Source organism: Protomyctophum parallelum (genome assembly GCF_964188405.1).
Source record: "Protomyctophum parallelum genome assembly, chromosome: 5".
Lineage (NCBI taxonomy): Eukaryota > Metazoa > Chordata > Actinopteri > Myctophiformes > Myctophidae > Protomyctophum > Protomyctophum parallelum.
The window spans coordinates 1640385-1665583 of NC_139702.1; the positions used below are offsets into that span (position 1 = coordinate 1640385).

The window sequence follows — 25199 nt, forward strand, 5'->3', positions numbered from 1 at the left end:
TTACATCCATATCCCCCCCTGGGGTCCTTGATGGGTCTCGATGGGGTCCAACGCTGGTTATCAAAGTGTGGTTCGAGGAGGGGGGGGGGTAATGGTTTGTAATTCTTATAAGTCAAGCATGGAGTGAAGTCTAAATTATCTTAATTAACCGCAGCCGATCTGCAAGCTCACAACAGCTATACTGCCGAGAGAGAGAGAGAGAGAGAGAGAGAGAGAGAGAGAGAGAGAGAGCAAGTGCTGAGTTTGCAGATCTCAGCGCACCACTCACGTGGCCTCACAATAGCGGGGGTCCAACGCTGGTTATCAAAGTGTGGTTCAGCCATTAAAGCCTAGAAATGTTCATGTAAAACTATTGGCTGTGCACACAAACTCATGTAAAATCTATTGCCCGTGGACGCAGTGGTTAACCTCAAGTGCGTGGAACTACAGGGCTGACAAGAGCCTGGTACAGCCTAATAGGGCCTAATTAGAGTCCAGTACAGCCTAGTACACTGCATTCTAGCCTATTCCAGCCTGATACAGCCTAGTATAGCCTATTACAGCCATCTTAATACCCCCCTCTCCAAGTCTATTCTCCCACTAGGCTGGACTAGGCTAGACGTGGGTGTACATGGCTGTCCTAGACTCTACTGGGCTCTAATAGTCTGTTTTCGGCTCTAGTAGACTGTGCTAGGCTGTACTAGGGTCTATTAGGCTGTACGAGGCAGTAAAGTATAGCTTGACATGTTCATGTAAACCTATTGGCCGTGCACACACTCCTATTGCCCGTGAACGTGAACGCAGTGGTTATTCACAAGTGCGAGGACATACAGGGCTGCCAAGAGTCTAGTGCAGCCTATTACACCCTATTCTAGCCTATTCCAGCCTGATCCAGCCTAGTACAGCCATCTAAATACCCCTCTCTCCAAGTCCAAGGGGTGGTAGTGGTAGGAGAGTAGGAGAGCAAGGCAATAAGATAAATAAGAAACATTAAGCTTGTTCCACCCTATGTAAACAAGTGTAATGCTTTAAGTTGTCATCCACAGTTAACAGTTTTGTATACTTGTGCTTGAAATGTACCTATTCGATTTCGAATCTGCATACAGTTAAATACATACTTCAATCAGTCAATGAAAAGGGAGGGGTGGAGGAATTCAGGTGTGCTCTTTTCTGTGTGAGTGAGTGTGTCTCGTAAAACTATTGTCCGTGCACACAAATTCATGTAAAAACTATTGCCCTTGTATGCAGTGGTTAACCTCAAGTGCGAGGAACTACAGGGCTGACAAGAGCGTGCGTGCGTAATAATAATAATAATAAATAAACAAATAACAGATGCAAGGTCCAGTTCTTTCTGTATGGATCATAATACAATAAAATGTCAAGGATCGAGCTATCCTCTTATTTTGAAGTCCTGCAGTGGTAGTCACATCCACTCGCTGCCTGCCTGGTGTCCGGGGTCACTGATTGTGGGTGGGAACACTTCGAGGCGGTACACCCATCGACGCTACTGTAACTGTAGTCGGCTTGCGTTGCTACAGCCTAGGCAGCTTGCTTGTGTGTGTGCGGCTGTGCGCGTGTGACGTGTGTGTGTCTGGAGAGAGAGAGTGTGTGTGTGACTGTGTGTGTATGTCAGATTAAACATAAAACACTCCGGATTTCTCCAGGACACACACATTATCAACCAGCATGAGGCTGAAAGTGGGCTTTGTTCTACGTAGTTTGACGGTGATCGCCACATTTCTGGGTCTGGTGCTGCTGTGGAGCTCCATGTCCCCCAAACCCGGCGACCAGGAGGACCCCTTTAATAAACACAAACAGGTGAGAGAGAGAGAGAGATCACCCATGTCACCTCCACCACCACACCGGGGCACCACTCAAACCAATGTACCATTCCGTTTGTATACCTGCATTGATCGATAAATCGTGTCGATAGATTTGATGTGTAAATCTGATCAGATCAGACGGTGTCTGATCTGCTAGCCTGTAGATGAGGTCAGCTCGTTGGTTGAAGTCACGCTCCACCAACTGATTGTTGCCACAACATTACAGATTCACATTCGCGTGATAGATCACATTGTAGTTATTAAAATTAATTAATTATGCTGATTAATTAGCTTCGCTGGCTAAACAGAAGCAGTGGTTGCCATGGCGAAACGACGGGTATTCATAGCCATTGGACGGTTTTTCACCCTGTGAGAAATATATTTTATTAGAAAATAGTTAACTTGATGTCATCATGTTGTTGTTGAGCAGCATTTTTAGACTGTGTACAACTCGATTCATTTCCTTCCAGGATCCACATCCGCATATGTCATCATCACAGCGCGTCAGCCGACATAGCTCAAGCAGATATATACCGCTGTTACGTCGAAATCGGCGGCCTTATAGAATTATGTGACCCGTAGGCGGCGCTGTTTTAACATTTTCTTTAAGTCGGACGTTACTTTGCAAAAAAAAAAAGTTGTGAGTGGAGGCAAAAGGCAGAAATACTCTTGTTCAATACAACCAAGTAAATGTCCCGTAATCAAAATGTAAGTGCGTAAAGTAGGCTACAAATCAAAATGTAATTAAAGTACCAAAAGTAGAATCTACTCATTTTTACAGACTATCCAATTTCGCAAGTTTAAATTTTTTATAAAAATAGCAGATGCAGATTTGCTATTTTCAAATTGCCAACATGTATATAGGGCTTTTGTAATATTATTATATTATTATAGTAACTGACAACTGTAACCTCGTGCCACCAGACTTTCCACAACTAGTACTATAAACTAAAGTTTTCAAATTGTCGTGGAATAAAGTATTCTACAATATTTGCCTCTGATATGTGGAGTTTGTGGACTAGAAGAAGTATACAATAAAAGGTATTGAAAATTGGAAATACTCTGTTTACTTTTTTTTTTTTTTTTTTAGATATTTTTTTGCGGCTTACGCCTTTTATTGATTTTTGAAGGGACAGACAGTAGGCTGACAGGAAACGGGAGAGAGATGGGGGATGACATGCAGTAAAGGCCGTGTCGGGTCCGGGAGTCGAACCCGCGGCACACTGCGACTGGATTACCAGTCCGGTGCCCAGACCGTTACGCTACGGCCTGGGCCCTCTGTTTACTTTTTAAATAAAAGATGGCTCCAGCCCTACATTACAAATATGTTCTGGCCATTGAATAATGAAGTGGCTTCAGTGGCTCTAAGCCAGCGTGTATGGCTCTTAATTTGCACAAAAAAGATCACATAAATCTACGGGTCACGGTTGTGGGTGTAACACAAGGGAGCCTCGAAGTGCCACAGGGCCACAGCAAAGCAAACATGATCTGGTGTTTGCAATGTTTAACGTAGTGTTTACTTTACTGAGTGCATATGCAATGCTTTGCTTTAGAGGTAAATCACACTGCATTTCCACAGGCTGTTTTCTCATGTGGTGCCAACTGAGTTGTAGATTAGTTGAACTCAACCCATTCTGTGATAGTTAAAATAAGTGTTAATTAAGGAGGGACATATAGCACATTGTATAACATTGTGTTGTGGATTAAACCTTTTTCATATGTTCATAGATATAGCTTCATAGACTTGTTTGACAGCACTGTCATCAGTGTTGTGTCTATTCATGTTTTTTGTTTGTTTGGCATTTAACCGCCTACACCCTCACTACTTTGTAAACTTGACCTTTGGCTCTGTACTGGCTCCTTTCCTCTAGTCTAGAGGCTCTAGACTACACTCAACCTCTTTGCTGAAAATAGCTGATCAAAAATTTTGAGTATAGTAGAATGAGAACTGTTCCATGTTTGTTGTATATTTGGGTGGTACCAGATCATGGTTGCTCCTAGCCGCAATTTGCAACACTAGATTTTTTGAGTGGTGCAACCACTCCTACAACCAGGAATGTCCGTATCATGTGTGTATCCGTCAAGAGCACGAGTGGTGTGCACATGTGTGAAATTGGAACGACAGAAGTATGTGACATGGCTGCCACCTGCTGGACGCAAATCCAACTGCTGACTGTCTAGGTTCATTGATATCCATGAGAGAGAGAGAGAGAGAGAGAGAGAGAGGAGTTGCACCACTCGGTTCACACAGGTGTGACTTTTTTATAATGGGATGAATCTACAGTTGCAATACCCTCCATTGACTGTTGTGTTGCAGTTAGGAAGCTGCCTCCTGCATTATGTGCAAATTCGAAACTGGTGGTACGCAGGACCGTTCAGTGACATACGACATCATAAAACCTGCGCTTTATTCAAGAATACATGTGTGTCACTGTCACCAACACATGGAATTGTAAAAGTGCAGGATTAGAAAAGTCTGGTAGAAAAGAGTCAAAATATTATTTACCTGTGTTTGGGGTAGTGCTTCTAGGGTTTTACATGGATCTCTTGACTGTACGTGAGTTGCCTGCCAACGTCAGGAAATATGCATATTTGTTGTACAAACAGAGACGCAAGGTTGGTGTCTTCAGTCAGATGTTATCATTCTGGGAACTGGTTTAAAAACAGCATATTCGGTCACCATTCTCTGTGACCCCTTTTCCACCGGTTGGTTCCCAATGGGAACCGGTTCAGTTCTTTTTGGTTTTTAGTCCATGAGCCAGAGCTCCAAAATTGGTGGGCAAACTATACCATATGTTAAATTGTTTATAGGATAAATAGTAAATTAGTACATGAAAACCCTTCCACAGTAGTAGCTTTTTCATATTTTCGATTATTTTGCATATTTTATATTGGGATAAAATAAAATTAATACATGATAACCCTTCCACAGTAGTAGCTTTTTCATATTTTCGATTATTTTGCATATTGTCCTACATAATGCCTCATTTGCATATTTAAAAATGTAAAATTTGTAATATAATAAATCATTTTCTTCGTGTAAGTACTCAATTGGGGAGGTTTCATGGTGATAACAATCTAATATAGGTATGGACGGTTTTGCACACTCAATTCATAATTAACGTTCCTTTTCCACCAACCGGTGGAAAAGGGGCCTGTGTGGACGGGGCCACGCTTCACCAGAAATAGCCGATCTACAAGCTAAAAAGTGAGTTTGAAGATGACTGAGCTTGTAGATCTCCTATTTTCGTTGTTTGACACAGTGCTGAATTAAAAGTGTAAATCGCAAGTGTTTGAGTGAAGGACCCCCAACGTTTGAATCAAATAAAAACTTTGGACTTTATTGTGTTTCATAAGGACTTTTAAGACTATTTTAATAGCTCAAGAAAGAAGATCAATAAACAGTAATCAATAAACTATAGCCTATTATTAAAAAAATTGTCAAACATTGTCCAATATTGTGTATTAGCCACTCTACAAGCTCACAACGCAAGTTAAAAAAATAAAGGGAGGCTCTGCACACTCAAATCTGTGCACATTATTATTCTTATTATTGAAAGCTTTTGATCTATTGACCCTCATGCAATGTACAAAATAAAAAAGGGGGATCTTTACTCTTGACCCACAAAAATGTATCCGTGATGGGTCCCGATCCACTGATTGGGAAACAGTGCTCTATAGAGTCTAGAGCACTGTTTCCCAATCAGTGGATCGGGTCTAGACTCTAAGGGCTGTATTTTGCGTGTCTTAAGTATCAGGTCTTATTACCTAACTTGAGTAAACTAAAGACCTGGAGGCGTGATCAATGCTCTTAGCCAAATGGCATTGATCACGCCTCCAGGTCTTTAGTTTACTCAAGTTAGGTAATAAGACCTGGTACTTAAGACACGCAAAATACAGCCCTAAATATCACTTACACCCCATTTAACTCTGCTCCATATTTGGTTACATTTGTACGATGCATACCATTGTGGATACTTAAAAGTTTACAAATCCGCCTTTCTGCAGGGTATTCTATTGCAATATTTAGGAAAGACCTGAAATCATGGCTCCATCTACACACTCACTGGTCATAGTTAGCGTCCGACCCTGGATAGCCCATCTCCCTCAGAACTATTCTCTCAGGGTACCTCTTGTCCTATGTATATAGCTCCCAGCCTTATATATAAGGATTATTTATTATATGTTTCATGGTTGTTTTTGTCTGTACAGTATGTATGTGTATAGTTTCATGTTTCAAAGTGGACCACAATGGAAACAAGCGAAGTCTTTTTTGTGTCTAAGTCCATTTGGCGTTTTTTTTAAATGATGTCAATTTCTGTAATTTTCTTAAACTGCCAATAAAGTATTCTATCTATCTATCTATCTATCTATAGGGTGACAGTCTGCTGCCAGGGAGGGACCCCGTGGACCAGTTCAAGCCGGTGGTCCCCTGGCCCCATGTGGAAGGGGTGGAGGTGGACCTCAATTCCATCAGACTCAAACACGGTGAGAAGGCACACACACACACACACACACACACACACACACACACACACACACACACACACACACACACACACACACACACACACACAATATAAAAAGGACGTATGTCCAAAACCGTTCCTTTTTTTTGTACTTATTTTTTAAAAAGCCAAGCGAGATTTTGTGAGCTTGTAGATCAGCTATTTTCACCATGTTTGTTGCCGCACAATCGTATGATGAAGTAGGGCATTAATTTACAAAAAACACAACAAAAACAACATGGCAATTAGAAATGTGGAGATACAAGGTTTCTGCCCGACAGCAATGATATTATTAATTATACTGTAAAACTATTAATATGTTGGATTCACGTTAATGTGTTTATTCAGACATTTCATAGTAAACCTGACCTTTGGCTCTGTACTTGGTCTGCTCTTTTCCCCCCTCTACATCAAATATCTTTGGAGCAAATAGCCAGTCTACAAGCTCACAACACACGTTGTGAGCTTGTAGACTGGCTATTTTTGGTGAATGTTACCCCCAGAGTAGGGATGCTGGGTTTCAAGTGTTTCATGTAAAAGTACAAAAAAGTTACTATCACCAAGATTTGGTAGTAACACTGAGGACCCCAAGCCTAGAGGCCCCGGACCCCCTGTTGAAGAGAAGACCCATGTAGGCAATGGAAGTGTTGTGTTCACAAGTGGGTTCAGAATGTACACTTCAGGGTGTGACTCGTTTTTTTTTTTTTTTTTTTTTTTGCGGCTTACGCCTTTATTGATTTTTTAAGGGATAGAAAGTAGGCTGACAGGAAACGGGAGAGAGATGGGGGGATGACATGCGGTAAAGGCCGTGTCGGGTCCGGGAGTCGAACCCGCGGCACACCGCGACTGGATCACCAGTCCGGTGCCCAGACCGTTACGCTACGGCCTGGGCCAGGGTGTGACTCGTTTGCTTGACAAACACCAATTAGTCCCACCCAGGATTTACAGTACCATTAGACGCCAGACGGCAACCTATACATGTTACACGCACCCAGGCACGCACACACGCACGCACACACACACACACACACACACACGCACACACACACACACACACACACACACACACACACACACACACACACACACGTACTACGGTAAATTTGTCAAATAGCCGATTGACAAGCTCACAACGTGTTGCATCCATAGACTGTAAAAAATATGGACAAAGCGTTCCCCGGGTCTAACATGGACGTAAAATGAAGCCTGTAATTCTATGGTAATTCCTGATGTAAATCGCCATTTTTCTAGATCCGTTTTGGCCCAGCTGGCCATTGGCTGGCTCCGTTTTGGCCCAGCTGGCCATTGGCTGGCCCAGACACGAGGCGGGACTTCCCCTCTTCTTCTCCGTTGGTTTTTATTTTGACTCGAGTGGGAGGGGAATCCCGATCATAGACTGTAACGGTAGCCACGCCCCTCAGAACATATGTGACTTTATGGTAATTTTTTTAATTAATGGGACCATAATTTTCCAAAAAGAATATTATGACATTAGAAATGAGACTTTAAACTAGTGACTGGAAGCAGAAAGTATTCATGACCATGTTTATTAAGGTAATACAGTCTAGGTGAAGTTGGGCCCAAATACATGGACTTCTATGGGGCTATGGGTTTTTCTGGGTCCAGTGACAGCGCCACAACAGGCCATTATATGAATCGCGATTTCCTTATAGGCTTCACAAAATATCTGTCTGACTGCCCCCCTGGTTGCATCCCAGCACGCTCTGAGCTTGTTACTTTTACTTTATCGTTAACACGATATTTCACTTTAAACATTTTTGGGGTCATTTTAACATCTATTCGGGCTTTTGTGAGCAACCCAGACAGATTTTAGTTTTGCTTGATTCAGTATTTAGATATTCGATATTTTTGCTATACAAACCAATGGGTTTGTAACTTGAAACTCACACAACCCAAGCACCAAAACCAAGGAGTTTATTTACAGATGGAAGAAACGCCGCTGACCTCATGGATACGCCATGACGCTTTCATACATGAATACATGGCAGTGAATGGAGCCAGCTGGACCAGCTCGTGAACAAACATTTCTGGGCCATTGGGGTCTTTGTCATAGAATCAGTTCAGGAATATAAAAGAAGCGATATCACAGGTTGTTTTCTAATAACTTTTTAACCCATTTTCTTAACTATTCTTTTATCCCACAATTTTGTAACCCATTTTTCACCCCTGTGTCAATTATCTAATGTGATCCTGGGCTCTACACACCCTCCGCCAACCTAGTCCCCATATATGGGGGACAAGGGGAGACCAACCTAGTCCCCATATATGGGGGACAAGGGGAGACCAACCTAGTCCCCATATATGGGGGACAAGGGGAGACCAACCTAGTCCCCATATATGGGGGACAAGGGGAGACCAACCTAGTCCCCATATATGGGGGACAAGGGGAGACCAACCTAGTCCCCATATATGGGGGACAAGGGGAGAGCAAGAGACTTGAACTCATGCTTCCTTCATGCCTGAGGGTCCTTTACACCTGACAGGGGGGAGTTTCCCTGGTTGGACGTAGCACGTGGAAGGATAACTTGCTTTTCGATGTGCACTGTACTGTGCACATCGAAAAGCAAGTTATTAGAATCATTGTATGATTTTATTGAGGCTTCTAAACGGCGGCAGGCACGTCTCTGAGGTATTGTGAGATTTGGCTGTCAGACAGGAAACAGTGGACAGTCTTGTGATACTTGGTACGTTCAGAAACATACTTTGTGTTCTTTAGATACCTCTAAAATTACACAGTGCACTGTACACATCGAGAAGCAACACAGCAGACGATAATGTGCTATGTCTTCTTTTATTTTCCAGAAGCGATTACTTTACAAAGATTACAGTCATTCAGAAATAGTGTTTGTTCATGAGCTGCTGGTCACTGGGCTCTCTATTGACTCCAATGCATAGCACCAAACTTCTGGGTCTGGTTGTCTGGAATTGCGTGATAGCGAAAATTTAATTGGTTTTTAATTTACCAAAACCAGGAAGAGGTTCTGCCGGTGTGGGGGCATCGTTGTGAGAGGAGCTTTCTCTTACCACCAATTATTCTGTCACTATAATGTCTAATGTCTCATTATCGTGTCGATGATCAATTTTTATTTTTCTAACTGTCTTGTGTCTGTAGGAAAGGCTGACAAACCTGCTCAGAAAACAAATAAATACAAATTATAATACTTTGCATGGGCACATATTTGAAGTTGCTCGGCTTACTGTATACTACATAGATTGTTTATTTTCGCGACTAGTGAACTTGTAGCAAAAATTGCTCTTATTTCCGATATTTTAGGGGTAATATTGTCATTGAACTCACTTATCAATGGATTCATGTTTCAATAATAATATATTTTCTGTCTCCAGGAAAGGCAGAGCCTCCCCACCAGCCCGCCCAGAACCTGGCCCAGGAGCAGGAGCAGGTCATGGCCAAGCAGTATGTGACCTTCAAGCCCCACGCCAACCCCTACACCAACCCCACGTTGAAGCAAGGCATCCTGGGAAACTTTGAGCCCCAGGAGCCTGAGCCTCCGGGGGTCCCTGGGGGCCCGGGGGAGGGGGCCAAGCCCTTCATCCTCGGGCCCGAGTACAAAGATGCGGCCCAGGTAGGAGAGGCTGCGACTGAAGCAAAATGTATTGATTGTTCTATATATTACTTAAATCTAGGAAAACTGCTTTTATGTCGTCGCTGTCGGGCAGAAACCTTGTATCTCCATATTTCTCCACATTCAATGTCACACAAAAATAGCAGACTATTTTATAACAAATATATATAGCAATAATTAAAAAAAAATGTTTTGGACATACAAGATTTCCACCTGACGGCAATGATAATTTGAAGAATAGTGTGTGAAAATAGACCTTACAAAGCTTCTATTTTCAGAAAAAGTTAAAGAAAAACACTTATTTTCGTCTTTCCTTCGAAAATGTATGGTTTTTTAAAAGTAAGAATTGTATTTGTTGCAGACAGTTTTAGGGTTTCTAGGTTTTTTCTGTCGAATATTATTTTAGATTAAATGGATACCGGTAGTTAATATTTGGTATAGAGGGTATGCACGTGACATCATCATCAAACCCTGAAGTTATGCAGGAATGCCCACTGAGTGGCAAAGAACTGACAACCCATCCAAACAGAAACGTCCTGATTGCATTAAACAACGTTAAACTCACTTTGCATGTTGCTTTGCCACTCGATTTGCCATTCACTTTAACCCATTCTGACCTGAGATCAGATTCATACGAGGTTTCCGCCGGACACACACTGGTCTGATGAACCCATTCTGACCTGAGATCAGATTCTAAAAATGTCAGTCGCTCTTCGATTAAAAAATAAATAGCAGACCTACAAGCTCGTATCGCGCCACTCGATGGCGCGATATGAGCTTGTAGATCTGCTATTTTTCAATAGCTAAAGCATAACATGATGCCAACACCAAAATGGGTGCCCGGTCAGAATGCCGAATGGGTTAAGCAACCCTCTATTTGGAGACCTCTAATTAGAAGTTTTGGTATTTGGAAACCTCCACCTCTAATTAAACGTTTTGGTATAACACTACTTTAATTATTTAATGTGTCATGTTGATTTGGCCAATCCAAATACATTTTCTTTAGAATTGTTTCAGAGTAAAAGCTTCACATCTATATACTAATAATGAATAATGCATCCTATAGGCAGGAAGTGGTATGTTGTTTGCGGTAACTTAACTTGACATGCATTTTGGAATAATGGTACAATGTTTGGTAAGGCTGGGGAAGTATGTCCAAAACTGTTACTTTTCAGGATTCAAATTATAATAGAAATGTAGCAGATCTACAAGCTCAAAACCCGTCGCTTTTTTTCATGCCACGTTTCGAGCTTGCAGATCTGCTACCTTTGATGCTGTAGTGTGATCAAGTAGAGTGTTGATTTTTGAAGAAGGTTTATGTTTTATCCCATTAAAACTGAGAAAGCATCCGTGTCGTTTTAGATTTTAGTGTTGGCTATTCAAAAATAGCTGACGTACAAGCTCACTGTGAGCTTGTACATCTGCTATGTTTGGACGTTTAAAAAAAAATCATTAATGTGTGAGAACTACTGAATTAGAAGGCATTTATAGAATGGACCTCCGGTCTTGATGGGTTATAACAGATGAAGTGTATTAGTTGGAGTGTGGTAACTCTTATACCCTGTGTGCCCATCAGGCATCAGGTAACTCTTATACCCCTGTGTGCCCATCAGGTAACTCTTATACCCCTTTGTGCCCATCAGGTAACTCTCATACCCCTGTGTGCCCATCAGGCATCAGGTAACTCTCATACCCCTGTGTGCCCATCAGGCATCAGGTAACTCTTATACCCTGTGTGCCCATCAGGCATCAGGTAACTCTCATACCCCTGTGTGCCCATCAGGCATCAGGTAACTCTTATACCCCTGTGTGCCCATCAGGTAACTCTTATACCCCTTTGTGCCCATCAGGCATCAGGTAACTCTTATACCCCTGTGTGCCCATCAGGCATCAGGTAACTCTTATACCCCTTTGTGCCCATCAGGCATCAGGTAACTCTTATACCCCTGTGTGCCCATCAGGCATCAGGTAACTCTTATACCCTTTGTGCCCATCAGGCCACCATCAAGGAGTTTGGCTTCAACATGGTGGCGAGCGACATGATCTCATTGGACAGGAGCATCAGTGACCTGCGACATGAGCAGTAAGTACTGCTTTGTGTTACTTTGTGTTACTTTGTGTTACATGAGCAGTAAGTACTGCTTTGTGTTACTTTGTGTTACTTTGTGTTACATGAGCAGTAAGTACTGCTTTGTGTTACTTTGTGTTACTTTGTGTTACATGAGCAGTAAGTACTGCTTTGTGTTACTTTGTGTTACTTTGTGTTACATGAGCAGTAAGTACTGCTTTGTGTTACTTTGTGTTACTTTGTGTTACATGAGCAGTAAGTACTGCTTTGTGTTACTTTGTGTTACTTTGTGTTACATGAGCAGTAAGTACTGCTTTGTGTTACTTTGTGTTACTTTGTGTTACATGAGCAGTAAGTACTGCTTTGTGTTACTTTGTGTTACATGAGCAGTAAGTACTGCTTTGTGTTACTCAACTTACCGGTAGCTGAATCATGAAAACTTTACACATTGATTGACATGAGCAGTAAGTACTGAGCAGTAAGTACTGCTTTGTGTTACTCATGAGCAGTAAGTACTGCTTTGTGTTACTCATGAGCAGTAAGTACTGCTTTGTGTTACTATGTGTTACTTTGTGTTACATGAGCAGTAAGTACTGCTTTGTGTTACTATGTGTTACTTTGTGTTACATGAGCAGTAAGTACTGCTTTGTGTTACTCAACTTACCGGTAGCTGAATCATGAAAACTTAACACATTGATTGCCAGGAATTAACCTGGCAATCAATGTGTTACGTTTTAATTGGTTGAAATGTATTTTCTAAAATGGATAGTACTATATAATGGTCAAACATTGCCCAAGAAATGGGTGTTGTGAGCTTGTAGATCGGCTATTTTCACAATATTTATCTGTGGAACCGAGTCAAACTAAACGTAATGCTTCAACTCCTACAATTCCAAGTGCTTGTCAGGGTGGGTGATTATTATTTTGTCGGCGGTCACCATTTAAAATATGATTATTATATAGGGTCCCCAGTTCAAAGATGATTATTCTGGGGGCTCCCCAGTTCAAAGATGATTATTTTGGGGGCTCCCCAGTTCAAAGATGATTATTTTGGGGGCTCCCCAGTTCAAAGATGATTATTTTGTGGGGTTCCCAGTTGAATTATCATTATTTTCTGGGGTCCTCAGTTCAAAGATGATTATTTTGGGGGCTCCCCAGTTCAAAGATGATTATTTTGGGGGGTTCCCAGTTGAAATATCATTATCCTCAGTTCAAAGATGATTCTTTTGTGGGGTTCCCAGTTGAATTATCATTATTTTCTGGGGTCCTCAGTTCAAAGATGATTATTCTGGGGGCTCCCCAGTTCAAAGATGATTATTTTGGGGGGTTCCCAGTTGAAATATCATTATCCTCAGTTCAAAGATGATTATTTTGGGGGGTTCCCAGTTGAAATATCATTATCCTCAGTTCAAAGATGATTATTTTGTGGGGTTCCCAGTTGAATTATCATTATTTTCTGGGGTCCTCAGTTCAAAGATGATTATTTTGGGGGCTCCCCAGTTCAAAGATGATTATTTTGGGGGGTTCCCAGTTGAAATATCATTATCCTCAGTTCAAAGATGATTATTTTGTGGGGTTCCCAGTTGAATTATCATTATTTTCTGGGGTCCTCAGTTCAAAGATGATTATTCTGGGGGCTCCCCAGTTCAAAGATGATTATTTTGGGGGGTTCCCAGTTGAAATATCATTATCCTCAGTTCAAAGATGATTATTTTGTGGGGTTCCCAGTTGAATTATCATTATTTTCTGGGGTCCTCAGTTCAAAGATGATTATTTTGGGGGCTCCCCAGTTCAAAGATGATTATTTTGGGGGGTTCCCAGTTGAAATATCATTATCCTCAGTTCAAAGATGATTATTTTGTGGGGTTCCCAGTTGAATTATCATTATTTTCTGGGGTCCTCAGTTCAAAGATGATTATTTTGGGGGCTCCCCAGTTCAAAGATGATTATTTTGGGGGGTTCCCAGTTGAAATATCATTATCCTCAGTTCAAAGATGATTCTTTTGTGGGGTTCCCAGTTGAATTATCATTATTTTCTGGGGTCCTCAGTTCAAAGATGATTATTTTGGGGGGTTCCCAGTTGAAATATCATTATTTTCTGGGGGTCCACAATTCAAATATGTGACCCACCGTGAAGAGAGAGAGAGAGAGAGACCGTTGAACACACACACACACACACACACACACACACACACACACACACACACACACACACACACACACACAAACAAACACAGACCAGGAGTATCATCATCTGCTGCTGATCCATGTTTTTTGCACAAATTACGCGCTCTATGTGCAAACTCCTCGGCGCGCCTTGGATATGAGCGCCTTGGAGCATGCTCAGAAAGACCAGAATGAACTTGCATCCGAATTAGTGTATACATGAGTCCAATTTTCTTTCAATCGCATTGAACATTGGAGTAATCCGGCCAGTGACATCGGAATGGTTTTTAGATCGCATCGAGCGTTTTCATTCGTATTTAAGTTTTTGTAGGTGTTTACATGACAACGTGTAATAGGATTGAACTTCTATTCGGAATGAAAAGGGGATTTAACTGCTCATGTAAACGTAGCCAGTGACACATTGTTTGTTCAGTTTGACCCACCAGTTTTAGAGATATGGCTTACCGATATACAGAAATGTTTTGCAAAAAACAGCAAGTTGAGAAAAAAACAGGCTTGAAAGGTTCACTTCTGTGGACTCTAACATTACACCTATAGCTACATGTTTGAGAATTTATTTCATATTTACATTTACATTTATCTCACTCAGACATGCTCTAGTATGTCAAGAGTCTGCCTGTGCTATTACTTATTATTATTGGTGAAAAGCTGGAGGTTCCACGACGACAGGCTCTCAAATCTGGTCAGTGGTCACAAATATGAAAAGTATTAAAACTACTTTTTATAAATGACTTTAAAACAAGTCGCATACCATGATGTGTAACACTCTGCTCTGTGCATTCCATTCATTTCCATAGCTACTTCCTGGTTTGTACCAAGGACTGTCTAAAGAGGACGGGACGCGGGGACCGTACGGAGCCCTTCCATGGAGCACCATGTGATCAACATGGCGGCGCCCTTACGGTCTTCGCTTCTTGTCCTCTTTAGACAGTCCTTGGTTTGTACAGGCAGTCTTGGGGATTACTATCTTGTAGTAGTTATTCGTGTAGTGAAATTACAGGCTGTGGAATTGGGAAGTTTCATGGCTGTTGGTAGGGCACTCCACATTGTTGATGGCAGTATAGAATGCATGTTTTCCCTGTGTTAGTGTGTTAGTTAGCTGTTGGTAGGGCACTCCACATTGTTGATGGCAGTATAGAATGCATGTTTTCCCTGTGTTAGGTAGGTGTCCCTGTTGGTAGGGCACTCCACATTGTTGATGGCAGTATAGAATGCATGTTTTCCCTGTTAGGTAGGTGTCCCTGTTGGTAGGGCACTCCACATTGTTGATGGCAGTATAGAATGCATGTTTTCCCTGTGTTAGGGCCGAATCTAGGGGGAACAAGGTCAGAGGTGCTGCCTCTTCTGTTTGGCCCATGGTCGTCTCTCTAGAGTAGACCATTCGTTCTTAAAGTGGGGTCCTACTACATATCCTACTAGATAGTCTTTGACAGGTACATGGGTCAACTTGAGTATTTTAAAGACCGGTCCGGACCCATTGCCAATTGCTGCACATCCTATGGTTTCAATGTACAAATTATTTGTTGATATTTTAATGTAGACTGATGATAAGAGTATTGGTTTTCCTATGATCCTAGATGCATTTGATGTATTCCTTTGTGTTGTCCTTGCTCACCATAACTCACTCTGGAATGTGAGCGTCTGCAAAATGCCTAAATTGTAAATTGAGTCCCGACAGGGAAGTTTAGTAGCATTCTTACCAGTTTGAAATGACCTCTTTTCCATTGTGTCTCATGAGCAGTGTTGGCTGGTTTTGGAGCCAGCCTGACCTTTGACCCATGCCTGTGTCAAGTCACTGAGACGTGTGCATGCCAGAGGGCTGAACCTTTATGGCGTGGAATGTAGCTCTGCCGCCACATACTGTCATTTCAAATGACATTTTAAGTGTAGTAATACAAATACTCTCTCTCTCTCTCTCTTTTACACACACACACACACACACACACACACACACACACACACACACACACACACACACACACACACACACACACACACACACACACACACCCCACTGTCAGTCAGTTGAACTTCAGGCCACGGGTGTGGCCTGTACACACACACATACACACACATACACACACACACACACACACACACACACACACACACACACACACACACACACACACACGCACACACAACACTGTTTACTTTGTAACAGCTGTGGTGTGTGGGTTTGTGTTCTACTAGCTTAACCTTCACCTTAATATAAGCCACCCATATTAACCACACATCCTTAAACACTTGGAAAGCGTCTGTGCCGTTTTTGATTAGATGTTTGTGTTGGCCATTCAAAAATAGCAGATGTACAAGCTCACAGCACGTCCGCTTTACTCAAGTGAAATGCTGGTGGCTTGCAAGAGAGTATTTCTACATTGTGTTAGCCTGGCTAATAAGAGAGTATTTCTACATTGTGTTAGCCTGGCTAATAGAGAGTATTTCTACATTGTGTTAGCCTGGCTAATAAGCCAGACCGAATCAGCCGGTGGCAAAAAATAAATTGCCTGCCAGTCTGTTTTATTAGCCAGGCTAACGTTGTGTGACATAGAGATCATTTTACTTCAAATCTGAATACTTCTTTCACTGCTGATCAACCACTCACTGCACTCAGTCAGTCAGTCAGTCAGTCAGTCAGTCAGTCAGTCAGTCAGTCAGTCAGTCAGTCAGTCAGTCAGTCAGTCAGTCAGTCAGTCAGTCAGTCAGTCAGTCAGTCAGTCAGTCAGTCAGTCAGTCAGTCAGTCAGTCAGTCAGTCAGTCAGTCAGTCAGTCAGTCAGTCAGTCAGTCAGTCAGTCAGTCAGTCAGTCAGTCAGTCACTCACTGCACTCAGTCAGTCAGTCAGTCACTCACTGCACTCAGTCAGTCAGTCAGTCAGTCACTCACTGCACTCAGTCAGTCAGTCAGTCAGTCAGTCAGTCAGTCAGTCAGTCAGTCAGTCAGTCAGTCAGTCAGTCAGTCAGTCAGTCAGTCAGTCAGTCAGTCAGTCAGTCAGTCAGTCAGTCAGTCAGTCAGTCAGTCAGTCACTCACTGCACTCAGTCAGTCAGTCAGTCACTCACTGCACTCAGTCAGTCAGTCAGTCACTCACTGCACTCAGTCAGTCAGTCAGTCAGTCAGTCACTGCACTCACTCAGTCAGTCAGTCAGTCAGTCAGTCAGTCACTCACTGCACTCAGTCAGTCAGTCAGTCAGTCAGTCAGTCACTCACTGCACTCAGTCAGTCAGTCAGTCAGTCAGTCAGTCAGTCACTCACTGCACTCAGTCAGTCAGTCAGTCAGTCACTCACACACTCACTCAGTCAGTCACTCACTCGCAGTCGCCCACGTCGCTTAACACCTAGACTACAGGACTTAGGAAAACGCCTAGACAAATATCAATGGTCCATTGTGTGACTTGCTATGTTAAAGGGATATTTCACTTTCAAAAAAACGTTTGTTCATTTTATTGTCTACTCAGACTTATGTTGCTGGATTCAGATATTCATTTTAGCTCCCCTGCCTAGCTGCCCCCCCCCCCCCTCCTATACGAACCCATTGTAACTCCAAACTCCATTGTAATCATGTTAAATTAATCGAAGACACCCGTCCATGGTTCTGGTGACTGATATTGTCCTTCTAATACGTGAAGAACGCATGTACACAGGTGAAAAAAACATGGGTCACTGTTTGGGTCACATGGGTCACCACACAGATACAGGAAGTAAAGTGGAGATGGCTTGTCTTGCTTCTCTTTTGTTTGTCGTGGTTTTGTAGAGCACAGGATATCTTTAACCCACTCTGACCTGAGATCAGATTCATACGAGGTTTCCACTGGACACACACTGGTCTGATTAACCCATTCTGACCTGAGATCAGATTCTAAAAAATGTCAGTCGTTCTTCGATTTTTCAAAAATAGCAGCTCTACAAGCTCGTATCGCGCCACTCGGTGGCGCGCTACGAGCTTGTAGATCTGCTATTTTTAAATAGCTAAAGCATAACATGATGCCGACACCAAAATGGGTGCCCGTTCAGAATGGGTTAAGCAAGCCAACCTTTGACCCGTACAACTATTAACATGCTTAATGATTGCAGATAGGTGTCCTCTTGTCCAACGTTTGTTCATGGTCAATATCTACTACATTATCGTACACATCTGACTGTTAACATTGACTGCTATCTATCCATACTATCAAACTGTTGGATTATTGATTCAAGATTAATTGCGTTTTCTTTTATATGAATCTTTCTTTTATATAATAATCAAAATAATCGCGTGTCTGAGTGGATTACGGAGCGCCAGTGTTACGCAAATGAAGGTGAGCGCTGAGCAGGGCGGGGGGGAATCGACATGAGCACGCAAGTGAGCGGGACAAAAGAGAAGAGCGGGTTTTTGCAGGTTTTTGTCCTTGTTCCTTGTTACATGCTCTGGTAGGTGTGAGTATTGGCACCATGACGAGCGGTAGCTGACCTTGTGTGTGTGTGTGTGTGTGTGTGTGTGTGTGTGTGTGCGTGTGTGTGTGTGTGCGTGCTCACGTGCGCGTAGGTGTAAGTACTGGCACTATGACGACCGCTTGCTGACGTCCAGTGTGATCATCGTGTTCCATAACGAGGGCTGGTCCACTCTGATGAGGACGGTCCACAGCGTCATCAAGAGGACGCCCAGGAGGTACCTCGCCGAGGTCGTCCTGATCGATGACTTCAGCAACAAAGGTAATCTCACCATACTGTACTGTACTGTACGTATTCATCATTTATGGAGGAGGTCATCTCACCATGCGTATATAGATGAAGCGGGTGTACGACATGGTGTATACAGCTTTGTTGCAGATTCATCTTTTTAACCCATTCTGACCTGAGATCAGATTCATACGAGGTTTCCGCCGGACACACACTGGTCTGATGAACCCATTCTGACCTAGGATCAGATTCTAAAAAATGTCAGTCGTTCTTCGATTTTTCAAAAATAGCAGACCTACAAGCTCGTATCGCGCCACTCGGTGGCGCGATATGAGCTTGTAGATCTGCTATTTTTAAATAGCTAAAGCATAACATGATGCTGACACCAAAATGGGTGCCCGGTCAGAATGGGTTAAACTATTTTGTAGATGGCTTGTTTGACAGCGCTGTCACCAGTGTTGTCTGAATGAATGTATACATGAATCATGTATACAATGCGTGTGTTTGTGCAGCTCACCTGAAGGAGCGTTTGGACGACTATGTGAAGCAGTGGAACGGCCTGGTTATCGTCTACAGAAATGAAAAGAGAGAAGGACTCATCCAGGCTAGAAGTATAGGAGCTAAGAAGGCTACCAAAGGACAGGTAAAGTATTACTACTATACTGGGGCGGCAGTGGTAGTGGTCAGGGGCAGAGTCCTGCAACGGGTCGGATACCCGTGATTCCCCACGGGTACCCGTGTTTGACGGGTGGGAACGGGCGGGTATTTATACCTTTATAAAGGAACGGGTGCGGGCGGAACGCAACGCAGCGCGGGCGGGTGACCTTTTTTAATCAGTGGACCCGCACTGTGTAATGTTATAAACAGCAGCTGAGCTGGGGTTTCTCTTCAACAGCGGAGACAAGTTAAATCCGTCACATGCCCAAGGAATCGACAGTGATATCACATCACTGTCGATTCCTTCATAATGGTGTTCTGCTGCTGTGCTTCATGCTACTTCCTTGTTGCATAGCAGTGACATCACGGTCTAATCCTTGCTTCCTTATCGTAGCATTTCACGTGTGGAGACTGCAGACTGTAGCCTATATTTTCGTTCGCGCTGATGAAACACCAAGGGAGTATAATTTATAATGCCAACATTGTAAGCTAACCCAGGTAATGTTGGCCTAATGCCCCACTCTGTCTAAGTGTAAATAAAGATTAGCCTGATGAGTGATGACCATGTTTGAAACAGCCTTGGATCAAGACGGTCGACTCATCAGGCTAATCTGTTTTTATATCATCCTCTCCTTGTTGATATATTATGCCAATATGCCATTCAGGTTGAAATCATGATATAACTTTATGTTGTGATAAAATAAAGTCAATGATAGCTCTCGGTGCCTGTGATACGAACGGGTAACGGGGTGGGTAACGGGGCCATTTTTTGGCGGGCGGGTCGGATCTGGTTTCGAGTTTTATATAAATCACGGGTAACGGGCGGGTAGCAGGACTGATAATTGATGGGCGGGGCGGGTGCGGGTATCGAAAATTGGACCTGTGCAGGACTCTGGTCAGGGGTAGAGCGGCCGGATGGGAACCGCGAGGTGCTGGGCTCCCCCAGAGTTAGTGTCCAAGTGTCCTTGAGCAAGACTCTGAACCCCTGATTGTGTGTGTGTGTGTGTGTGTGTGTGTGTGTGTGTGTGTGTGTGTGTGTGTGTGTGTGTGTGTGTGTGTGTGTGTGTGTGTGTGTGTGTGTGTGTGTGTGTGTGTGTGTGTGTGTGTGTGTGTGTGTGTGTGTGTACACAGGTTCTTATATATTTAGATGCACACTGCGAGGTTGGGGTGAACTGGTATCCTCCATTGGTCGCTCCGATATCAAAAGACAGGTAATACAGTACACGCATTATACAATTATACACACACACACACACACACACACACACACACACACACACACACACACACACACACACACACACACACACACACAGCAATATTCAGTAGATTAATTCATGCATGCATACACAGCCTCTGATAGATTACATAGACATTAATGACTACACTACGGAATCCGTATGGATACATATTTTCACTATAAACAGTTCTAGTCTAAGTAAGTAATAGATTTAAATAATTCTATTCTGTGTTTTTGCCCTTCATTGATTGAAGACAATGGTCCAATTGTAGAACACACTTCTCGATTATCACATTCATCGGAAAGGTAATCACTCGATTAATAATATGAGAGTTGCAGCCCTAAGTATATTGCCACATATCGCCGTATCGTGACCAGGGGTCATCGTTATGTCCGTACACTTGGTATTGTCCGTGGCAAAGTTTAGATTTTCTTTTTCACACACCATTATAATGTTCATATTTTAATCATATGACCCAATTACTGCCACATCTCCAGGTATGACACTTATTTACTACAACACTATGGCACATTAGGAGTCCAACATTTGGTTCCATTTGAACACTCAGTGTTGGAGACCTGTTATGGTCATTCAGGGCTAGTGTTAGAGACCTGTTATGGTCATTCAGGGCTAGTGTTAGAGAGAGACCTGTTATGGTCATTCAGGGCTAGTGTTAGAGAGAGACCTGTTATGGTCATCCAGGGCTAGTGTTAGAGACCTGTTATGGTCATTCAGGGCTAGTGTTAGAGAGAGACCTGTTATGGTCATTCAGGGCTAGTGTTAGAGAGAGACCTGTTATGGTCACTCAGGGCTACTGTTAGAGACCTGTTATGGTCATTCAGGGCTAGTGTTAGAGAGAGACCTGTTATGGTCATTCAGGGCTAGTGTTAGAGAGAGACCTGTTATGGTCATTCAGGGCTACTGTTAGAGACCTGTTATGGTCATTCAGGGCTAGTGTTAGAGACCTGTTATGGTCATTCAGGGCTAGTGTTAGAGAGAGACCTGTTATGGTCATTCAGGGCTAGTGTTAGAGACCTGTTATGGTCACTCAGGGCTAGTGTTAGAGACCTGTTATGGACATTCAGGGCTAGTGTTAGAGAGAGACCTGTTATGGTCATTCAGGGCTAGTGTTAGAGACCTGTTATGGTCATTCAGGGCTAGTGTTAGAGAGAGACCTGTTATGGTCATTCAGGGCTAGTGTTAGAGACCTGTTATGGTCATTCAGGGCTAGTGTTAGAGAGAGACCTGTTATGGTCATTCAGGGTTAGTGTTAGAGACCTGTTATGGTAATTCAGGGCTAGTGTTAGAGACCTGTTATGGACATTCAGGGCTAGTGTTAGAGACCTGTTATGGTCATTCAGGGCTAGCTCTAGTCTTTATGTGTTTCTGGTAATATTATTATCCAATCATTTTGTATGTCCGTGGTAAAAATGTGATATTTTTTTTTACAAAAGGTTCCACCTTCAAGCCATGAGTCCTGATCACGTCATGTCATGATTTCGCCACACATTGCAATATTATGATACTGTATATCACAATATGGTCTCCCAGCGTTCAAGTTTGACTTGTGTTTTATTATGTCTTAAGATATTTATACAGTGTCAATTATTTCAATAAAAACTGATAATTTTTTTTTTTTTTTTTTAAATTGTCAGTTGTCTCAGGTTGAGAACCACTGTTTTAACCCATTCTGACCGGGCACCCATTTTGGTGTCAGCATCATGTTATGCTTTAGCTATTTAAAAATAGCAGATCTACAAGCTCGTATCGCGCCACCGAGTGGCGCTATACGAGCTTGTAGGTCTGCTATTTTTTTTTAAATCGAAGAACGACTGACATTTTTTAGAATCTGATCTCAGGTCAGAATGGGTTAAAGTACTACTACTTGAGTAAATGCCGCGTGGTGACATCATGCCCACCCCCTGGCCTGCGTAGGACGGCGTGCACCGTGCCTCTGATAGATTACATAGACGGTAACGAGTACACCACTGAGCCCCAGCAGGGGGGCGACGAGGACGGCCTGGCGCGGGGCGCCTGGGACTGGAGCCTGCTGTGGAAGAGGGTCCCTCTGAGCCGGAGAGAGAAGGCCGCCAGAGCCCACACCACCCAGCCTTATCGGTACACTCACACCCCTGTACATGACACCTCTAACTTGCCATTGCTCTTCTGTTGTTTGTGTCTCCATCTCCCCCCTCCCCCCTCATCCCCCCCCCCTTATGATCCATCCGTCTGTCTGTCTGTCTGTCCGGGTCTGTGTGGGCTTCCTGTTTCAACGTGCCATCTGTCCGTCCATAATCCATATGTCTCCTACATTCATGTTCCACCCTCTGTCTGTCTGTCTGTCTAAAATAATCTACCTATCATCTATGAATTCCACAAATCTGTGTCTGTTTGTGTGGGTGTGTGTGTGTGTGTGTGTGCGTGCGTGCGTGCGTGTGCACGCGTGTGTGGCGTGTCCCCCTCTATCTTAACCTTGGTTGTCTTGTGTCGATTGGGACCCCTCATCCCCCCCCCCCCCCCCCCTGTCTCACGGGTGCTGTCCTGTAACTGTGTACGTTGCACGTTTTGTGCGTGGGTGCCCTTTTTTCCTCTATCTGTATCCCCCCCCCCCCCAAAACCCCTCGTCCCCCCCTCCCCTCCCCGGTCAGAACGGTGTGCACGGTGCCCCTCATCGACTCCATCCACGGGCAGAAATACTTCATCGACCCTCAGGGGGGCGGCGATGAGGACAAGCTGGCCAGAGGGGCGTGGGACTGGAGCATGCTCTGGAAGAGGGTTCCGCTGGGAGACAGAGAGAAAGAACGCAGACAGGCTAGGACTGAGCCCTATAGGTACCCATACCTGACCCCCCGTCCAGTTTAAACTATAGGTACCCATACCTGACCCCCCCGTCCTGTTTAAACTATAGGTACCCATACCTGACCCCCCCGTCCAGTTTAAACTATAGGTACCCATACCTGACCCCCCCCGTCCTGTTTAAACTATAGGTACCCATACCTGACCCCCCCGTCCAGTTTAAACTATAGGTACCCATACCTGACCCCCCCGTCCTGTTTAAACTATAGGTACCCATACCTGACCCCCCCGTCCTGTTTAAACTATAGGTACCCATACCTGACCCCCCCCGTCCAGTTTAAACTATAGGTACCCATACCTGACCCCCCCGTCCTGTTTAAACTATAGGTACCCATACCTGACCCCCCCGTCCAGTTTAAACTATAGGTACCCATACCTGACCCCCCCGTCCTGTTTAAACTATAGGTACCCATACCTGACCCCCCCGTCCAGTTTAAACTATAGGTACCCATACCTGACCCCCCGTCCAGTTTAAACTATAGGTACCCATACCTGACCCCCCCGTCCTGTTTAAACTATAGGTACCCATACCTGACCCCCCCGTCCCGTTTAAACTATAGGTACCCATACCTGACCCCCCCGTCCAGTTTAAACTATAGGTACCCATACCTGACCCCCCCGTCCCCCCGTTTAAACTATAGGTACCCATACCTGACCCCCCCGTCCCCCCGTTTAAACTATAGGTACCCATACCTGACCCCCCGTCCCGTTTAAACTATAGGTACCCATACCTGACCCCCCCATCCCCCCGTTTAAACTATAGGTACCCATACCTGACCCCCCGTCCCGTTTAAACTATAGGTACCCATACCTGACCCCCCGTCCCGTTGAAACTATAGGTACCCATACCTAACCCCATGACCTCTAAAAAAAACCCACAAGAAAACAACATCTCCAGATCCTACTAAAAGCTGCAATGGTCCACATCAAAATTAATCTAACCTTCTGTAACAGGCACGTGCTGACCATTGGGAAATCTGGGACAACTCCAGAACGGCCTGTCCAGTCCAAGCCGAACCAGGTCGGCTGTTTTAGGAAAAAAACTAAACGCCATACTTTTATTTTTGTATATAGGCCTATATCATTTGGCTGTGCACCTTTCCCAGGCTGAATTAGAGGCCAAATCACACCGTTGATCGGTTAGTATCTGGGTCTGGGCAGGCGCTCGGCCGAAGGGCCTCTCCAGCTCCATTTCCCAAGCCCAGCATGTCCCTGGTCTGCTTGTTCTCCTAATAATGTAACTCCAAATATCGGTGAGATATCTTCAATAGCTGATCTGTTAGTTACTGATTGGTTGATATTTGATTGATTGATTTATTCAACATAAACTAATACAAAGTACATTCAGATAATATAGATAGAACATCACAAAAGTAGTTTTTGGCCAGAGGCTGACACTAAATCAGTAGTTCTCAAACTATTTCAAACATGTCCAAAATAGCAGATGTATTAGCTAGAAGCTGTGAGCTTGTATATCTGCTATTTTTTAATAGCCAACAAAGAAACTATAATCAAAAAATGGCATGCTTTACCCTACCATTGTCAATGGGTTGATGTCAACCTCATGTTGCTTTAGGAACATCATCTTGAATAGGAAGAAGAGCCAGAATGTATGTGCTG

At 43.6% G+C, this 25199-nt stretch overlaps 1 protein-coding gene across 3 annotated transcripts in view; it reads left to right on the forward strand.

The window, feature by feature from the left end:
- The first annotated feature begins 1552 nt into the window (after nt 1–1552).
- galnt7 (UDP-N-acetyl-alpha-D-galactosamine: polypeptide N-acetylgalactosaminyltransferase 7) overlaps nt 1553–25199 on the forward strand; it is a 38283-nt gene continuing 14636 nt past the window's right edge. The window contains exons 1-9 of one of the 3 annotated variants that reach the window (XM_083765253.1): nt 1553–1797; nt 6179–6290; nt 9677–9915; nt 11913–11998; nt 18692–18858; nt 19338–19468; nt 20614–20693; nt 22659–22841; nt 23372–23554. In XM_083765253.1, the coding sequence (XP_083621379.1) occupies nt 1666–1797; nt 6179–6290; nt 9677–9915; nt 11913–11998; nt 18692–18858; nt 19338–19468; nt 20614–20693; nt 22659–22841; nt 23372–23554 (1313 nt within the window). In that variant the 5' untranslated portion in view covers nt 1553–1665. The remainder of the gene's footprint in view (nt 1798–6178; nt 6291–9676; nt 9916–11912; nt 11999–18691; nt 18859–19337; nt 19469–20613; nt 20694–22658; nt 22842–23371; nt 23555–25199) is intronic. The other 2 variants (XM_083765255.1, XM_083765254.1) reach the window with 2 other exon arrangements.